General features: G+C 34.5%; 1 protein-coding gene across 1 annotated transcript in view; it reads right to left on the bottom strand.

Annotated features, from left to right (window-relative positions):
* Positions 1–20,811, bottom strand: part of VPS13A (vacuolar protein sorting 13 homolog A) — a 105,596-nt gene that overhangs the window by 73,591 nt on the left and 11,194 nt on the right. Inside the window, exons 8-22 of the mRNA XM_059833918.1 lie at positions 19,636–19,695; positions 19,332–19,412; positions 18,838–18,895; positions 16,756–16,883; positions 16,438–16,544; positions 15,572–15,743; positions 15,136–15,198; positions 11,364–11,499; positions 10,595–10,689; positions 9,652–9,794; positions 8,106–8,307; positions 7,904–8,018; positions 5,066–5,202; positions 2,631–2,763; positions 1,719–1,836 (exon numbers count right to left, since the gene is read on the bottom strand). Coding sequence (XP_059689901.1) covers positions 1,719–1,836; positions 2,631–2,763; positions 5,066–5,202; positions 7,904–8,018; positions 8,106–8,307; positions 9,652–9,794; positions 10,595–10,689; positions 11,364–11,499; positions 15,136–15,198; positions 15,572–15,743; positions 16,438–16,544; positions 16,756–16,883; positions 18,838–18,895; positions 19,332–19,412; positions 19,636–19,695 — 1,748 coding nt within the window. The remainder of the gene's footprint in view (positions 1–1,718; positions 1,837–2,630; positions 2,764–5,065; positions 5,203–7,903; positions 8,019–8,105; positions 8,308–9,651; positions 9,795–10,594; positions 10,690–11,363; positions 11,500–15,135; positions 15,199–15,571; positions 15,744–16,437; positions 16,545–16,755; positions 16,884–18,837; positions 18,896–19,331; positions 19,413–19,635; positions 19,696–20,811) is intronic.

Raw genomic sequence — 20,811 nt, 5'->3', positions numbered from 1 at the left:
TTCTAGATTTGAAATGGTTACCTGCTCTTGCTGCAGGTTAAAGTATTAGTTATGTTAAATAACTCACTGTGTTATACACTTATCTAGTAACAAAATACTGTCCATGGCACTCCTAAAGTTGTAGACAGTGCAGGCGCTCAGAAGGAAGCAGCAGCTGATCTCCAAGAAATATTACTATCTCAGTGGAAGAAACAATTGCTGATTTCTAGACACAGGTAGAAGCTATTTACTGTCAAGTAAGTGACTGCATGAGAATCCAGAATACAGAAATAATATCTATTAGGGAGAAAATTCCCAGAATCAGGCTAGACACAAACTGCCAAAAGGAGAAGCACACCTGGTAGCCAAGACAGTTAGACAGGTAGTACTACAATACTGCAACAGGTGTTCTCATTAAGAGCAGACACTCCTTAATAGAGGTTATACTAGCATAACTTGGAGAGATGTCAATTACAAACCTACATTAAAACAACATTCTGTTATATGACCACAGAAATGAAATCTCACTTCCCTTCCATGGACTTTCTGACAAAAAAGACCCATTCCTGTGAGTTGTATTTCCCTTATCTCACCTTCTCCACCAAATAAAGAAAAAGTAAGGAGGGAAAGAATAAGATGTTTTGTAAAGTCAAGCATTAAAATTCAGCATCTGGCCTCCCAGCTTCCCAGAAGGTGGCACCATTACACCATGCAATCATTCACAATGCACAGCACTGGTGAGGTACATTATTTTTAGGGTTTTTTTCTGACTAAGCAAATCCTAGATTCTTTGTAATTCTTTTATTTCATAAACTGCCTCTTGATTTTGCTTATTGTACTACACAATTTTCTGCAATAGCCTAGGTCTATTTTTATGCCATTAATTTTCTGAAGTGCCTAGCTAAAATCCGAATTTCCAACAGTCTTAAGAATGAAATAAACATATGCTGGCTTGTTGTAGCATAAGAATATGATTCTTATTAATGACTTAATAGACCAAATTACCTCATAATGCATTAATGTGCTAGTCTGCAAGTACTTCAAAACTGATGGGATTTTTTTAGGTAGTAGTGTCTTTACCGGACATTAGTGAAGATATGCTTTCCAAAATACATGCAAAACTAATCTTTGCCACTTTGACTCAGTGATCTTTAACATCAAAGTTTCATCATTAACAGTAACATACATTTTCTTCTGATTGAGTACAATTTCCATAACCAATTGAATTTTTGCTAAGAGAGAATTTTGCTAAGAGAATTTTGCAAAGAGAGTATTAAGAGCCATTTCCCTGAGAAGTGATCTCTAGTAGGTAAACAAACAAGATGAATAACCTATTTGAAAGAGAGGGAGTATGGCAGCACATTATTTTTCAGAATATTTTTGTGATGTTTATAAAAGAGACTTTGTAAATTCAGATTTTTGCTCCTTAGTATTTCTAATGAGAACTGAAATGTAGCTACTAGAAAGACCTAATTAGAATAGGTATTAGTATCCTTAATAAAAATCTTTAAATACATTATACATACTTATTTTATAAGAACATAACATTCTATCACCTCTTCAATACCTGGTAACTTCTTGGGTTTATTCTCTATTTTTCTCAATGAAGGTATTTTACTTCCAAGATTCACCCATGGTTGATGCAAAATAGCACAGGTATAATTAGAACCTTGATTTTCATTTTTTCCCCGAAAAAAAGTCATTTACCACAAAATTTCAAAATAGGAAAAAACACATACTTGGGCATTCTTGCATCTGTAACAACCATAGCCCTGCTAAATTCCACTTTTACATCCAAGGGCTGCAAGATATGTTGAGATGAATACTTCAGCTTCCGAGCCTCTTGCCAGTTCTCATCTAGAAGAGCAAAGAAAACCTGAGCTTTAAACATTGAAAGAGATTCCTTCTCATTACACATATCAGAATTAAGGTATCTGATATTAGTTAGTATATATTGCTAAAAATTCAGGTGACACAATCTCTTACAATTCTATCAATACATGTATATTATACAAGATCCAAACTTCAGACATACAAGACTACTTAATTTCTACTGTTCACATCTAAACAGCTATCCCATCCACGCTGCAGACTTCTAAGGGCCCAATTCTTAACATGCATGGTACTGGGAGTTCAGGCTCTGGATTCCCCTCTGGAACACAGGGTTAAAAATGAAATACTTAAGATTTCTCTGGTTCTGACTTCTATATCATTAGTTCCCAAACTACCAGTAAAAGTTTCCTTCAATAAGGGATTCTGATCCTTTCTTTACCCTCACAAAATGATCAAACCTACAACTACTCATGGATTCTGCTTTAAGTTTGGAGGGAGGCAAAGAAAAGGCACTGGAGGAAAATACCATAAATTAATTGCACTCTTACATTTACTATGCAACAAATCAAATGAGATGTCTTCAAAAATAAAGGATTTATTGTAAGTTTATTTATTTAGTGAAAGCTAAGGTTGGAATCTAAGGCCTAAAGGTATGTTTTGGAAATCTGTAACATGTTCATAGGACTGAGTTTAGAACATGAGTTTAAAGAAGTATGTTCCTAAGATTCTCCACTGCTTCAGTTAAAAATATAAAAGGCACATCAATCCCCAAAATATTTTTACTCATATAGAGAAAGATTACTTTCATGAATACTTACTATGTTTGCTGTACAGTAACTGTATACTGCTGAGCTGGATATCGAAACTGTCATAAGCTCTTGACATTATATCTTCAATAGTGCTTTGTCCTACTTTGAGTTCTGATAAATCAGAACGACTTTTGCTTTTCATCTTAAAAACACATCACAAAAAAGCATAAATCAATTTCCAAAATATTCAAAGCACTAGTTCTACAAATACTTGATCCTACCACAACAGAAGATTTAAATTTAAAGTTCTCATTATAAGGGCTCAGAGTCTTACAAGTATCACAGCAGAGGAGATATCTAAAATTAGTAGCCTATATCAAAACAAAAAATGGAGAGTATTAAACTCCATTTCTTCTTCAAGGAAAGAAACAAAATAAAAAAATATTTAAAATCTATGAAGTTTTATACAATATATCTTGTATAGAATAACTTTCTTTAATAAGTGACCCATTCCCCAAAGTATAAACTCTCAAACCCTTTGTAATCAGTAGAGTAACTGTTTGGTTTTATAATGTATAAAAATACCATTGCATTAATGGCCTCAGAAACATGAAATCTATCTTTGAGTCCTGTTGAATTTAGTTGTGGCATTACCCTGTTACGTATTAGCCAGAGTAAAAGGGAAAAGGGGGTTTGGACTGTTCATCATCAATGTTCAATGTCCTTCCTTTAATATCAGTCAATATCCCTTTGACTCAGCTTTGGGATGCCCATACTTCTTGTGCCCTTTCTGGTACTTATCTCTGATGAAATGTAGCTGTCCTCATTCTTAAATGTCTAAGAATTTTGGATCCATATCTGTTTTTCTCAGACCCAGATAATATTCAAGATAAGGTTCATAACCATGAAACAGCTTTAAATACTAACGTTTAAGACATAGCATTTCTTTTTGCAGTGCTACTAGGACTACTTTTACATTAAAAATAACTTGCAGATTGAAAATTCAGAATTACCAAATTAGTATTGTCTGTGCAACCTTAATTAGGCCTACTTATGTATCTGCATTGAGATACAGTTTTAATTTTATGTGCCATTTTCCCCCTTGGTGCTTGACCTTATCCAATACATAACTGAGGTAAGGAGACTATTTGTTTTGCATTATACATACTCATTCAACGAATGACCTACATCTCACTTAAGCATAAGTCACTCAGAGCGAATACAGAATTATTAATCATATCCTGAGAGGTATCTAACTTTTTGCTTTTGGTATTGCCCAATTCCTTCATGTTGCTTTCTAATTTCTATTAAAGGACAGGAACCAATCCAAGAGTCACATTCACTATGAAAATTACTCATCCATTTCAGAAAAAAAAAATCTCACAGAGTCTGATTTTGAAACATGTTCTTCTGTGTATTATTCTGAGATTAGTTTCCTATCGCTGGAGTAGAGGAGATGGGCTGTTCTATTGCCCCCACCTCCATTCTATCTAGGAGGCTGTCCCAAGCACCCAACCAATATACAGATTGATTACTGAACTCTACAAAATGCCTACTAATGACCAACATTCAGGAGAGCTGGTAAAATTATTAGTCACTGAAATAAGTGATCTTGTTTTAAATCCAAATTATTTTTAATATCTACACAGCACTGTTTTCCACTACTTCAGCTTTCTGAAGCGCCTGATATATTCTAACTGAAACCCATATGCTCAGAAAGTCAGTCTGTGGCAGACACATAGAAAATTATTTCACTTTAGCAAGATTTTCAGCTTTGAAACAAATTCTTATTAAAAAAAGCAGGTAAGGCAATTTAAACAGATAGTAAGTGGTAGAATCATTCTTACCCGGAATACAAGTAAAAAAAAAAACTAAATTGCCTGTATACATGTAAGATCATTTGTCCTGAAAGAACACAAGTTCACCAATGAGTAATAATATGTAGGAACAGTCTCTTCTATGATTTTATAGTTCTAAATTATCACTTTAAATACATCATCAAACTACCTTATTTTATTTTCCCTTGCATTAAGTATCTCAAACATATCTAATTTTATCCAAGTTATTCTATAAATTGCCAATATGTTTGCTTTTCTCATTTTAAAGTAAACTGAATTACTAAAATGCAATTGATAACAATAATAATAATAATATTAAAAATAAGAAGACCATATAATCGTGTAAGTAAAAAATTTACTATTCCATATTCTAAGGTAAAAAAATTGTTAGATATTTTCCACATAACAGTTCAAAGCATCAACAGTGGTTTCATTCCAGGGGACGACTATTTTCTAACAATTCTTTTGGGTTGAAAGAACCTACTGAGAAGAGTTCAGTAATTTCTGCCTTGACTGGAAAGTAGTTTAAAATAAATACCTAATATATAAACTGCAAGAGGAACTTTTACTTAACCAGTACCACAAAATACAAATTAGGAAACTGGAAATCACATAAAAGCTGAACTGTCATTTTTAGTAAGTTACTTCATTAGGTAAATTAAATACCTTAAGACTACCAAGATCCAGAAGTAGTAAATTTGATGTACGGTCATAGAATCCTTTTTGTGGAACAATGATGTATGAAGCCATGAGGTTAATTTTGAGGTCAAGCACTTTCTGGGTTTCAATAACATACAACAAACCTGAAAAATAATATAATTAGTAAATATAAACAAATTAATCCATACAGAAGCTATGCAACTAAAAGAAGATATAAAAAGAAATTCAAGTCTGACTTTAAATGAGCTGTGAATGCTAGATAACTAAGTTTAATTGGAGGTACGGACGCTCTTCAGATTTCTTCTGAACCAACAATCACAGGCAGTCTTTAAAGAAGCACTAAGTAGATGAAACGATGATGGCAAACAATGTTAATGAAGAAGTAAAGACAGCAACATGACACATGCAAATCCAAAAAAGTTTCATACTAAGCAGAGATGAAATGAGAAGAACTGGAACGTGTACTGCAACTTGGCAACTGCTGAGCTAACCCACTATGCTCTGTAGATTCAGAAATGCAATTGTTCTACAAGTTCTTAATGGGAGTATCCAATTGCACTGGCCAAACTGCTAGTGTTGTTACTACTGATTCTGCTGACAAGCATCTCCATCTCAAAGACCAGCAAATACGCGGTCTTACAAAAATTCTGTTTAAAAATTATGCAATTAGTTGGGAAATTCAGACTGTCAGAACATTTGAGATCAAATTCTGGTTTTTTGCTCATCTGAAGAGGAATGAATGGTCTTGCTTCAAGTTTGCACTGAAAACCGCCTTAGGATGCAGCCACAACCCATTAAATATTTACCAGGTGCAACAAGCTGATGATCACAGAAGCAGAGATAATAAATTATGAAGATGACAACACAACACTGCAGCACACCCATCCTGGTAAGAAAGCAACTAAAACTGTTACAACATTATCAAAGACTGTCCTGCCACCAGAGAGCTAGATTAGTCAATGAAGAACTGGATGGCAACCACATTTCAGGATTTCCAAGATAAAATAACTTGGATTAATAAAAAAAAATTAAGATTTTTTCAATTTTCAATGCCTAACTGTATTTGAATGATGTAGAAAGTTCAAGAAAATACTTTCTTTTTTCCTTCATTTGGGAAGAGCACATAGTTGAGTCCATAACCTGAACTCTGAGAAACTAAGCTTTTGTAATGTCTTTTAGTGGTGCTGAAAATCACAACTATTTCACAGCGAGTTCCTTCACTTCTGCAGTTCACAGTTCCTCAATATTTTCCAAGTATCTTCTACTGCTTGAAAGACAAGTATTAAGAACTCTTTCCTGAGAAGGACTGCAAGTCTGAACATATTAATTACATTGATATGATACCACATTTTATTCTACCTCTGAGATTAGCGTAGTGCCCTGCAACAGAATATTCTGCAGATCAAATCTTCTTCCCCTGGTATTTTTGTAAGTCTCAGTCAAGATTTCACAAGCAATTAACAGCATATTTTTAGAAACTTCCATCAGGCTTCTCATTTGTGAGTGGAACAAGGTTTTGGATTACTATGGGCAACTCAGCATTCTTGTGAAGGTAAGAGTCATTGGATATCCTCTAAAGTAATGCTATGCTTAAATTGTAATAGACACATAGCATGATTTCATATTTCTAAAAAAAAAAAATCATGAACAGAACCAGAGTATTCAGTGGTAATGAGCAGACAACCAAGCATACTGAATCTAAGCAAGTTTTTATCAAATTAATCTCAGGAAGGAACTGTGCTATCAATACATTCAGTATTGCTGGAAAAGTTTCTAATAGAAAAGACAAGCAAGTTGATCCATCTAACTTTGACTGGTTAATCTGACATTAGAAGAACTAATAAATAGAAATATAATTGAAGCCTGATTTCATTCCTGATACTAGCTTGACAAAAACAATCAATTAAATGTACATTACGCTTCAGGTTTCTGTAACTTCTTTCATTTATTATCACTGAGTATTCAGATTTTTTAAATGTACAATTTAATAGGTTACAAATTTAAATGAGGTTAAAAACCATTCATTATTATTTTTTTCCTTTTTAAAAAGAATTTATATATGAAATCTCCCCTTAGCATCCTCTCCCATCCACAGTCAGAGACAGGACACCACGCTGGACACACCTCTGATCTAGAAAGCCTCAGACATCCTTACTGGAACAAGTTAATTCCACAACTCACAGTGTTAGTCTTAAAAGTAGTCAACATTTTCATCCATATGTCAAAATATAAGATCTCTAGAGATAAAAAAGCTAGGATGAAATGAAAACTAGAGGAATGGCTTTAATGCTGAGTAACTGGAAGACAGATAAATATAGTTTATATGACTTGATCTGAGTCAATCCAGATGAAAATCAACATTCACCGAGGAATAAAGAAAGTGGAAAACACCTCTACAAAAGCAGACAGTGTCCTGAAAAGCAACAACTCTGGAAAGATTTCGGTGTTTCTTTAGAGGAGCAATATCTCAGTACCAGTTTTTAAAGAGTATGGAACAATTAAGGCCATTTAGATAATCAGATGAACAAAACAGAAAAGTTGGAAGTAACAAACTGTTTTTAACTCTGCATGGAGTACAACAGTATAAATACTGCAAGACTACCTCAGAGTGTGGAGAGTACTTTACAAAGAAAGTTGAAGTTGAAAAAGATACAGACATAAAATTAATCAATACCTAGAACAAATGCTTTGCAATGAGGTTGAAGAATTCAGCTTATCTAGGTGTTCTGTTAGAAAGCTATGACTTGGATCCATGCATGTCCATATGGAAAGGTATAATGTTTTCATACTCCTAGAATCTAAAATTTGTCTGAGTGTGTAATCAGAAGTGCATGCAGCACTTGCCTGTTGATGTTTTTTCACGGAACTCTTCAAGCTTCATCAGAGTTGCTGATGTCAACTGCTCTAAATGTACATCTTTTGGAGGCCTGAAGAAATCCACTAAGCTATTTATTGTCATCTGTTAAAATAAAGCAAAAATAATACATGGCAAATTTACTGTTAAGTAAGATTTTAAGATTTATAACTAATTCAAATATTTACTTACCGCATCATATACTATTTCCAGTGGCTGTGATTCTATTCTTAGCCTCTGATCTGCTTTCTCATCCAAAGGATTAGTCTCAAACATTATGCTCAAGAGTGAAGTACTCTTGTCCGAATAGACCGTTCGAGAAGATAGGAGACAGGGTGTACACTTTTCTCGGGACATGCCCGTAACTTCAAGTGAGGCTATTTTTGTTTCAAATCTGTAAAGAACGGTGAACAGCATGTTCAGATGTAATACCCACTTGGCTAGGTACAATTAAATGGTAAGAGTATAAGGAATGAACTGAAAGCAAAAAAAAAAAAGCCCAACAACCCCACCCACCCAACAAAAAAAAAAAAACAACAACAACAACATATCTCTAACCTACCTCAGATATAAATAGCTTAGTCTAAGGATATAACACATACATCCACGTGTTAACTGGTTTTCATTTCATTATCTTTTGTGTCTATTAGACACCGCTGAGTAAATAAGAAAGGGGGTCCAAGTTACCCACTTCATACACTTTTCATGAGGACAGGTGTCAGGGCAGGTAAGAGACATACAAATGGGAATTCTGTAGTATAAATTCAGGAATTAGATGGCACAGTTTATACTGGGGAACAGAGATACAGCAGAGGAGGAAGGGTTCCAGTGCAGGGAAATAAAAGAAACACCAGAAGAGGAGCACAAGATTAATAGCATCATTACTCAGGAAGTATTTTTTTAGGTGTTGGATTTATTTTTTTTCCAATACCCTGGCCACCTCTAACAGCTCTCACTTGAAGATCCCAACACTCAAAGGAAAATGTTTCACTGTAAAAATAGAACATTTTCTTCGCTTTTTCTCAGTACAATAGCATTATTAGGGCCATTTAGATGCACAGGGGAACAAACAGAAAGCTGCAAGCAAAACTTAAAAAAAAAGCATAAACTCAGCAAGATCAATAGTGCCTCAATATCATACATAGATTATACTAATATGACCCCAAAGTGGAAGGGACAAAGTTTAAAACAGGAAGGCTACCCTCCCTCAGAATTTTTAAGTCATTACATTTGAAATGAAAATAAAATATTTCACATATCGCTGCTTTTTGTCATCTACTGTGAGAGCACAAAATGAAGCCAAAATCATCACTTAGAGCTTTCTTCTGCAAATCTAAAAGCTCAACTGAAAACTCAAGAACTTTTCAGTCATGTTAAATGCCTACACACAAGCGGTTACGAGATCACCTTGCTCAGATCAAGTTTCAAAAGGAGTAACGGTCACTTTTCAAAGCAAGAAACAAGTTAGTAACTGGATTGCTTGTATATAACAATGATAAACTGAAAAAAAAGGTGAAAATCTGTACAGGCACAAAAAATTCTGAGGATGGAGAGAACTTAATCATGGAAACAATATACGTTCACTTTGTCCATCAGTTGCAGGATGATTCTGCACCCAAACTGCACAAGAAATGACAGTGAAAAATGGAAGTTAGACATCATAAAAGAGCCTTAAATTGCCTATTAGCCATCATCAACATTTCGTGAGGAGCAAAACAGTTTGATAGAAAAAGTTCACCTTATTGCTTGTGCACCTGGTCGTTGGGTAAACACTGTACTCAAGCCAGTTAATGCAAATTCTACCAGCTCAGGAGTTTGCTTGTTTTCTCTTATTGATATAGACATGCTTAATAACTTCACAGAGAACTTCATGGCTTCATACTAGATATGTAGGAAGAACAACAACAATGGATTACAAAACATGTTAATATACATTTTGATAGTTTATGAAGAGATGAAAACCACAAATAGCAGTTTGATATTATTTGTCTAGTGCTATAAATAGCTTGTATCATAGCCAGTGTAAGAGTTATTCCCAAATAGTTACTATAAAGAGGCAGGGTTAGAGTAAGAGTAGACTGTGCTTACAAACATAGGTCTTTGATCTCTCCACGTCACGTTTTGAGATAAAGGGCCTCTGATGTAGAGCTGGAAGGCAGTCCATCGTACTGTGCATGGTATCTCACATAAAGATGACTTATTTCTCAATGGTTCAAAAATGTTGTTCTTCCCCACTACAGTCCTTCAATCACCCCTTTCCTTATATACTCACCTACTCTACCTCATCTACTATCACTCATATTTAAGATTCCTGTGAATCACTTAGCGCACTTTTTAAAAAAGTTTGAATATTATAAGAGGATACATGAAGCATTTAATAACTTAAACAACATTATACTACTTATATGATTTTATTCTAGCTTAAGTGAGCAAAATTTCATTCTGAACTTCTTCAGAATATCCAAAGTAAGCTCTGTAACCACCCTCTTGAAACTACACCTAAGGATGCTCTGTTCTGCGCAAAGCCAGCATGCAGTAACCTAATTAAAAAGTGTCAGAACAGTGTTCAAATATAGACCCAGAGCTTCAAGTAATTTTAAAAGTTATTTCCTACCACCTTTATGTTTTTATTAGTAGATAAAGCTACCAATTGTTTGGTATCATAGTCAGCTATGACTTACTGATTTTGGAAGGGTTGGATCCACAGCCGTTTCACTATATCCAATTGCTGCATAAAGTTTAGCCTTCTCTTCACGTGTCATCAGCTCTTCAAGACCTGTCACATTGCAAGAGGTTAAACTCAAAATAGGTATCTGAATAATGCAAATACTGTTATACACTTTCCAGTGCTTGGTAGCTCTATAATGTACAGCAGATACTATCAACATTAGTAAAAGCAAAATACCTGAGGTTTAAAGCAAAGTCTTGAGTCTCCTAAAGCATGCTTTAAAATGCAGTTATACTTTTATTCTGACCTACTCTGTTTCCTACCTTGCTAACAATAGAAGCAACCTTTTTGATTTAATTTCCGTGTTCCACAACCTTTACTAGGTGCCCTGTGCTTAAGTGAATCAAGCTCTAATAGACTGCATGAAATAGCTAAATTATAAAATGAATGGAAGTAAAATTGTTTACATTCCATTAACTGCTACTGTTTTCTAGCACTGTCTTCAAATCCTCATACACAGTACACCATGCAGACAAATGCGAAACTGTGGCTAGAGAAAGCACAAATTGAAGACAGTTCAAAAAGACCTACAGAAGGAATTCTAAGATACCTCTGTAACATGCAATTAACAACTTCATCAGCAAAAAAGGCTAAGAGAAAATGTAAATGTCAATAATCTGATAGCCCAAATATTAAACAAATCTAAAGTTCCATTGTTAGGGACCTATTGTTCTAGTAAGTAATTTTTAATAATAGGAAAAAATAACAATAAATGAACATACTTGAACCCTTTACTTCTTGTTTTTGTTCATCCTTTTTTTCACTTGACCAGCTCCATATCCAACTAAACCAGCCACCAGAATTTTCATCATCTTGTTTTACTCCTGGTCTGTAGATTTTTAATCCAGCCTTAGATGCCTGAAATTAAAAAAACTCAAACAAGTCATTTTCTTCATGCTTCTTTGTTCATTTTCCTAAGAAAATGTAGACCCAAGACGTACTCTAACACATCAAAACATCATTAGATGACCACTGAAAAGGCAGTATGTTATTTTTTAGTTTTTCTTCTAATAACTTTTCCAAGTACACAGTGCATCATCAGACCAATTCTCACTTGCATAATATCAACGACCTTTATGAACAGAAAGAGTAAGCAAAAGGTAGCTGATTTTAAGTCAATAAATTTTTTTTTTTTTTTTTTTTTTTTTTTTTTTTTTTTACATAGCACATTTTCTCTCTAGCTCTCACCACCAAAAAAAAATTCCACAACCTGGCCTAGTGGAAGGTGTGCCTGCCCATGGCACGGAGCTTGGAACTAGATGATCTTTAAGGTCCCTTCCAACCTAAACCATTCTATGATTCTATTACAACAATGCACTTATAAGGAGTCATTAAAAATATGTATGTAAGCAATTAAATAGCCAGCACAGGCCAAATTTTAAATGATCCCTGTATTTTTCATTTCAAGATAGATGTCCAGAGGAATAAAAAAAACCATTACTCTTGTAATAGAATATTTACTCTAAGGAATATAGAAAACTATTCCTGGATCTGATACATATAGCTATAACAATAAGGAAGTCCTCCCTTCTCCCGCATTCATTATTTCAACAACTAGGGGACATCCTGCCTGATGCCAGTGACGATTCCAATACTGGGTCCTCACAAAAAGTGCAAGCTACACCCAGACTTAACCACTGAAAGTTTGGCATAAGGGACAGCAAACGACCATCAAGCTATCTAAGAGATAGGAGGTTTTTCAAAACTGTAGCGGACCACAAAAACTAATTATTTTTCTTCATGACTAATATGATCTGAAAAGATACAAACACTTGCAGATAAGCCCTGCATTTAGAGATACTCTAGTAAATGTGATACCCAAAGTGAGTGAGACAGGGATCCTTCTCAGCATTCAAAAAACCCACGATTTCTCTGCAACACAATTAGGAAAAACAGCTGGCTATAAATCAGAACTTTTTAGGGACCTGTCACATCTATCCACTTACAGGCCAATGGAAGGCAGAACTTGGCACAAAAACATAAAGGCTTCTGAACTGATACTATTGATTCACTTGAGAGAGATGATGCAGAATGTCAGCTAAACAACACAAGGCCTCAAAACGTTTGAACAAAATCCTCCAAAGTCCTCTTTATAAAGGATACCAAGTCATCAAGCAGACATTACAGAGCAAATGGTCCAAGGAAACAATGGACAGAGCCTTAGAAAAAAGAGCTGTTAAAACTCTTAAATTAGAGATTTCTAGGACATCAAGGAGTTGGTGTTGAAGGACAACTGCCATAAAGAAGTGATGCTTAAAGCTATGATTCTTAACATGTCTGAGGCAGCAGCTGGCACCAGAGTCCAAGGTAAGAAAGGCTACAGACAGAAGGGAGGGGAACTGTACATCTGCAAGGATGAAAAGAACATTTGTGCAGTATGGGAACTAAAGAAATCTCCTGAAGAAATCCTGTTGAGCTTTCCCCATCCTCCATTTACAATGTTTTAGTAATGAATACAGTCATAGTCCGTGGAAAGATTACTCAGCAAGGTAAACCATTTAGACTAAAAGAAATGGAGAACCAAGAGCATCATACGGTATTCTGATTTAAGTGAGTCATCTATAAAGTCTTCTCTAGATTTAAAGCACAAAATTTCTCAAGCTATCTGATACAGAGACTTGATGCTTGGCTCACTGAAGCTGCTGTTTGGTACTTAGGGCACTAGCGATAAAGATTAAAAAGTGGCTTAAGGTTTGGAATATAAAGTTCTTGGCACAAAATTCCCAGAAAAATCAGATGGTACTGTGTTCACAAACATGAGTTCTGGAGAGCTTGATTTCAAGGTCTAGAGAAAAGCAAGCCCTTTAAATTCAACTCTAAGGTACATTAAAAAAAAAACAAAACAAAAAAGCTTAACAAACAGTAGGATCCTTTATCTGGCTTTACTCAGCCCACATCTAAAGGGTGCTCCTTTAAATTCCTAATAGACTTAAGGCTGTCAGGATACCAAGCTAGTAGTAGATTTGCCTCTTACAAGTCCTTTGAGACCTTGTCAGAGGTATGACCTGATAACAATAAGACAGATGAGTTCTGACAGATAGATGGAGGTAGAACATGGTTTAGAATCACTGTGACCTGATTTTCAATACTTGGAAATAAATTCAGGGAGTTAGCTAGCAGTTCTTTCAAGACGCTTTTCTAACACTTTTCAAATGCAAGGCTTAAAGCCCAAACATATGAGCATTCATTTGCTTGCAACCTACTTCTAAGCAAGACAGAAACCTATCTTAAAACTCAGGACTGGTAAGTGGTCAGGAATGCAATATGACATAATCTTTTGTAAGCAGCATAGTCACACTGGAGAAAACAATAAAATTAGACAGGAAATTCTTTGGGATCTCCCTCATGTTGCAAAAATGAGGAAGAAAAAGATAAAACCAAAAGAAACTCTACGGTACAAGAGAAAAACATGACAAAATTAAATGAGAACAAAAACAAGACAAAAAACCCTTCTTGTGAAAAGCACTCCAATTCAGCCAAACAACTGAAGGGGAGGGACATGAACATGTCTTCTGCTATTGTAAAAGTCTGAATAATGATCATACAAGCATCCAAATGTGGGTGTACATACAGACAACTAAAAGGAAAAATCACATTTATGGATTCCTGTTTAGAGTTTTGATATAGAAGCACCATATGTATCACTGCAGTACTTGAGTTCATACCGTACTTAATATACTCCACATATGCAAAAAAAAAAAAAAGAAAACAAAATTCTGTCAAGCACTGCCACAAAAAATGATTAACATTCATGAAGTTTGATTATCAATACATTATTTCAGATTTTAAACTTCATATTCTGCTTACTTTTAGTCACAGTGATTATTAATGCAGAAATACCCCTTCAAAGATATCAGAAAACCTATACAGATTTCACTTCAGTCTCCTGGAATGATGCTCAGACACTACACTGAAAACTAAGCAGTACACTAACCTAGGAAAAAAAAGGCTAACAAATAAAGTGTAACTACTCAAGTCACATTATCTTGCCTAATTGTGATTATCTAGGAGAATATATTCTCCATTTGCTGTATCCTGAATAACATTTACAAATAGTAACAAAAAGTCAACATAGTACATATACAGGTGTTCAGCCTACATAATAGGGTATCAGGAAGGAAAGGAATAAACTAATAGTCTAGACTGTTGGGGGAAAAAAAAAAAACATGAAGCTTTGGATATAATCGCTTCCAACTTGACTTATCCTATCATCCTCTGACCATATTTTCCACAGTAGATCTTCCTTACCAAAAGTGGAAAGAAATTTATCCCAGATCAATTATTTTGAAGAAGCAGTATATGGAGCTGTTTAATTTTTGCTTAATTACAGGTTGAAACTAACTACACCTTATAATAACAAATGTGAAATACACGGAAAATAGAAAGACTGTATGATGCACAATTCAAACACTAGAACTAAAATGCATCCGCCTAAAATCTCCACAATCTCATGTTGCAATTATTCTTAGACTCACTTAAATGATTAAATTTTACCTCAACTTCTGCTTGTTGCCTTGCTAGAGTGATGTTAAAAATATCCAAGGCCTTTTCGAATTCCTAGAAAGGAGGTGAGAAATTATTTTTTGACAATTTCATTTGGTTAGATTTCACAGCTCAATTTTACAGGACATGACAGCAAACAACTCCTTCAATGCAATCCAAGTAAATTTGCTCAAGCTGAAAACTTAAAATAAATCTGGAAAGGAAAAGCACATCAGTTTAAGTTTTTCTTCACTGCAGTTACTAATTCAAAAAAATCATCAAATGTGTTTATTAATACTACTCACAGAGAAAGGTACTGATGAAGTTGCAAGTCTGGTCACTGAAAATTTTATTTTAATTTAGTACTGACTTAGGAACACATGAATATTTAAGTTTAAGAAAATAGCAAGATAAACAATATTTAAGCCTTCAGCGGAAAATGGCTAACCTCCAACAATTTTAAGATTTCTTCATTAGGTTTTTTTGATGTTATCTTTGTTTTATACAGCTCTTTATAGTTCTTCACTTGTTTCCTATGATGCCGAATATGTTCCCATGACCACATTTGGAGCTTAGGTTGAACATTTACTTCAAGGATGCCATAAATTACATATTTCCACCTAAAAGCAAAAGACAAATGAAGTATAGTTTACATTTCTTCTGGTATATGGAAAAGACACCTGGAGCTATGCAGACTCCCACTAAATACAACTTAACGTTGTTAAAGAGTGAAATCTCTTGTCTAATATCACACTTCAGACCTGTAGAGGAACCTAAGGATTTTTTTTTTCCCCACACACAAAGTTGACAGGTTGCTACTTCCTAAAATTAAAAAGTAACCTTGTATAAAAAGTGCCCACAAATATATATATGTGTGTGTGTGTCTGTGTGTGATAATCAAAACACACTTGTAAGTAATCTTCTGAAAAGAAATCAAATCTCTGCCATCTGTGTTGAAAACGTTTGCCCGTTTTTAGTTAACATCTTTGTTCTTGTAATAGTACCTAACATATAATGGGGTCTCCTTCATCAAAACAGAGTTAGGACATTAAAATACTATCAGACTTAAGTTGCTGATAATGGTCTTCAAGACAGCAAATGCAGGCTTTCAAATATTGTGTCCCCATCTTTGGTTTGAGGTCCTCACCAATTTTTTTTTAATACTCCTAGTTTAAGAAAAACAAATAAAAACAAAAGAGAAAACTTTGTTTCAGGAGGAAATGAGTTCTAACCTCCTTAAGTAAGAACACATCCCTTGGTAATTATTTCAAATTAGTAACTAACAAATTGTTTCCAAAGTCTGAAGTGACCTACCATGTCTTGGCATTGTTGTGCAATGGAACATCAGGTCTGTACTTCCTATATGGCAGATTTCGAGTCATCATATCAATAGACTCAAGAAGCTCCATAACACTGAAGTACTGAAAAACAAAAAAACACTTTCACACTGAGTGTTACTGTCTTTCTGAGAACGTGAATCAAGCTTCTCTTTAAAAAGAAAATCATTTACAAAGACTAAGAAGTGAATCAGTTCTGTAAGTTTATTATAAAATTTCACGCTGCTTTTCTTAGTATTCTTGCAAACAAACTTTTTTACCACATTACATATAACTTCAGAAAAACAGTTTATACCTGTGGCTTATTGAATTCAACAGTTATATCCTGTAAATTTACATCTAAATCCATTTTCGGTGATGAAAAGTCAACATCAGATCGAGGATTCATAAGGAGTTTGGCTCTAGCTGAAATTGGGCGGAATACTAAAAAACAGAAGTTGATATAAGAAGTGCAATTAAATTATTTAAGACTGCCATAACAGATACATAATACTTATCAGCTCAATTTATGCCAGATTATTAATTTAAAAATGTTAGACTTCATAACATGAAGACTTCATCAACACAGCTTAAAATATAATACAATCTATACTCCATCTCCAGTTTCATTCTGGCAACATTTGTGGAACAAGTATTTGTAGAACATTCTCACAAGATTTCCTGTATGCAGTATTCCATGGCAGATGTTTCAATTAATAGTTTATATGTACAACAAATCTAATTTTTTTGCTATGATATAAGCTATTTATAGTACAAGATAGTTTCAAACATAGCACTTATTTCACTATAATAACTCTTATTCCATAAGAATTTTTTTTAATGTTACTAATGCTTTACACTGTTTGATAAATTATACTCCCAACAGTGGAGTTCAACAGGCATTCAACATAGCCTTCAAAAGCGATGTTTAGTTCAATTTTTCCATCTGTTTCAGCAATTGATCCAACAATAAGAATTTGCATATTACTTGAATTTGTGTAAATTGTAATTTTATCAAATAAAATTTCTGTGATTTCAACAGAAATACTAGTAGACAATCCACACAACAAGTATTCTAAACTCACCAAAAGGTTCATAAAAGTGGAAACAGATATTTTTGCAAGATGAAACCATGTTTACACCAATCTACCTTTGTTTCATCTTAAGCCCTGTATTTCTTGTAAAGCTTACTTTTCTTTTATTCTACACATTTTATGTGGTAGCATTTCTATTAATTTTCTTCCTGTATTTTGCTTCTTAAATTTCATTTTTCATCCTTCCTATGTCTAAGTATTATGTTTGCATTTAGATCAAATGACTTTGTGCAGACTCTGTGCTTACTACCTTTCTAGCAAGGTCTCAATCAAAAGAGTTGCTCTAAAAGAATGAGAAATTTTTTACCACAGAATATGAGCATGATGTAGTTCTTTAAATATCTGTGTCTGTGATGGCACTGCTGAATTTTAAAAGTGTAAATCCCGAATCCTGAAATTTTACATAAAACTATTTTGAACTTCTATGTAAAGACTTAGACAACTAAAGATGTTTAAACTTATTTTGTAAAGAGAGTCAAGGCTAGCAACTGAAAAAGGTAAGACATCAGAAGAAATTACTAAATAATTCTCTGAAGTCAAATAAAGAGACAAAAAAGGCTTCCTCTTTCAGGCAAAGGCAGCAAGAAAAACCCATAAAACTAACAGCACCCTATTTAACCCTGGCTATAGTGAACTGAGAACTTGCTTGCTAGAGAGCAAGCCACTTCAAAGGCCATTCTGCCTTGTAAACAGTTACTAAACAATCACAGAGGTGCACATGAGAAATAAAACCCACGTATTCTCCAAACAATGAAAAGCAAACAATCACCATGTTTGAGTGGAGCCAATGTGACTTTCGGAGTAAAGTAAGCAACACTCAAAGCAATACAGCAACACTAAAAAGAAATAAAACAAAAATGTTGATGTTTCAGAGTTGTGTGACTACTGTCTCCATCTCTAATGAAAAAAGATACACTTCACATAAGGCAGGTGACCTCAAAAACATTAATCTGTCACTCAAACCAATGCGATTCATAAAACTTAGATAATACACATATTATTGCTAGACTTCTTAAAATAAGGAATTATTAATGGATGCGAACAATGAGGATTTATGTATGATGTTCCATTAGAATGACACATGACTCAAGACTCATATTTTACTCAAAGCCTTTTTAAGGCTACAGATATGGTACAGTATTCAATGTCAGAAAGCCAGTTATTCCTACAAAAAAAAAACCCTATAAACTGCACTCCTTACTAAGATTTTTGAGTAACAGTGAAAGTAGCAGCCTCTGAGAGGCATTACAAATTAGAAATAAAGTATACACGCATATTACAAATACAAATAAAATACCACTTACCAAAATCATAACCTTCTGGAATCACATTGTGGCTGGCAACTCCCTGTTTTAAGTTAACCTACATACACAATGGAGTTAAAAATAAGTTGCATTTTTATTTCATGATAAAGTTTTAAAATACAAAATGTTAGCATTTCAATACACGTTTCAGATATCCCTCTGATACACAGTACAATTCAAAATATTAATCTGTTTTAAACAGAGTAAGACTTATTTTTAGGTAATAAAAATCACTGAACAGTAACATGACCATATATTGTGTATGATTTTGTAACTGGCAAAGGACTTTTTTTTTCTTCACCTACCTCAGATGGGTGTTTTACTTCCATCACATAAAAACCTTAATATTTACTATTTTTCCTAAAAAAGTAATTAGTAACAAGACAGTTCTCTGAGACATTGACATAAATGGAAGCAGAACTGAATGTGAATTACGGTCTATGCTTCAGAGTATGAACTAGAATACTAGATACATTATCTCATGCTTTACTTACCAAAGATTCATCACAACCACCATGGTAGAACATCTCCGATTTCACATTCCAGTAAGCAAAAAGGTTATCCAGTCGTACAAGCTGAAATACAAAAGAACATATGCATGAATACCTAAACATTTTAGATTAATAAATTGGATTTCACAAAGACTGGATGAATAAAAATATTCAGAATGTTCCTTGCAGACTACGCATCTTTTTATTTTAGAGCCTATACAGATACATGTTTTCTTGATCTCACTTTCTGTGGAAGGAACTCTGTTTTATTAACAATTCTTTCTTTAGCCTATAGTTTATATTGTACCTTGTAGAACAACTTGGCAGTTTCATCATGTAAACATGGATTCCAATTCTTATCTGAGGTCTGAAATGAGAGTTAAAGAAAGTTATTCCAATATCTATCATACACCAACAATTTATCAACACTGAAACAAACCAGGAAAAAAGAGAGGAACATCATGGTAATTAAATCCCACTGAAATAATGGGATGTCATCTTCTGATTTAAGATGATTAAGCCATTATTTTAAGTGAAAACTTGATAAGGCTACTTCCCACTCCAAAATATAGACATGTACGTGCAGTGACTGGCAAGCTGCACACAAGAACCAAGAGATTCTTTAAAATTCTGTTCTCAGTATTGCAAACTGTTTTCCTTTACACCAATATTATTTTTAGGAAGGCTTTTTAGAAAGACATAAACCAGAGACTAGAATTCTTTTATAATTCTGGAAGTAGCATCTTAGTTTCAGCCCAACAGAAACACTATATGCTATTATACTTTTTCAAGACTAATACGCATTTCAAAAGTGAAGTAGAAAGAATTCCAAAGTTTTTGTTCATTATGCAAAACTGTTTAGGGGAAGGGGCTGGCAAAAAGCTTTCAACGTGCTAGGAACAAGAGTTCATAGGACAACTATTTCATTCAAGAAAGTAACATTTACTTAGATATATTTTCTTTAAGATTATCAGTTGCACAGTAAAAGCTACTGAATCAGAGCAACTCAGCAGAATCTGCATACTGCTGCTATTAGGTAGTCTTCCAGAAAAAAAATGTGTGCAGTCTATGATGACTACTGTTGGACAGGCTGGATCAATGGGCCCAGGCCAATTGTATGAGGTTTAATAAGGCCAAATGCCGGGTTCTGCACTTGGGTCACAACAACGTCATGCAATGCTACAGGCTTGGGGAAGACTGGCTGGAAAGCTACCCGGCAAAAATGGACCGGAAGCTGCTGGTTGACGGTACGATGAACATGAGCCAGCGGTGTGCCCAGGTGACCAAGGCGGCCAACGGCATCCTGGCCTGTATCAGAAATAGTGTGGCCAGCAGGAGTAGGGAGGTGATCGGGCCCCTGTACTTGGCACTGGTGAGGCCACACCTCGAACACTGTGTTCAGTTTTGGGCTCCTCACTACAAGAATATATCCCCAATATATCAAGTAGTAACTCCCTTTCTTGGGTCTCATGGCAGTTTCAGT

Source organism: Gavia stellata, chromosome Z (genome assembly GCF_030936135.1).
Source record: "Gavia stellata isolate bGavSte3 chromosome Z, bGavSte3.hap2, whole genome shotgun sequence".
NCBI lineage: Eukaryota > Metazoa > Chordata > Aves > Gaviiformes > Gaviidae > Gavia > Gavia stellata.
This window is presented reverse-complemented; position numbering and strand designations above follow the sequence as displayed.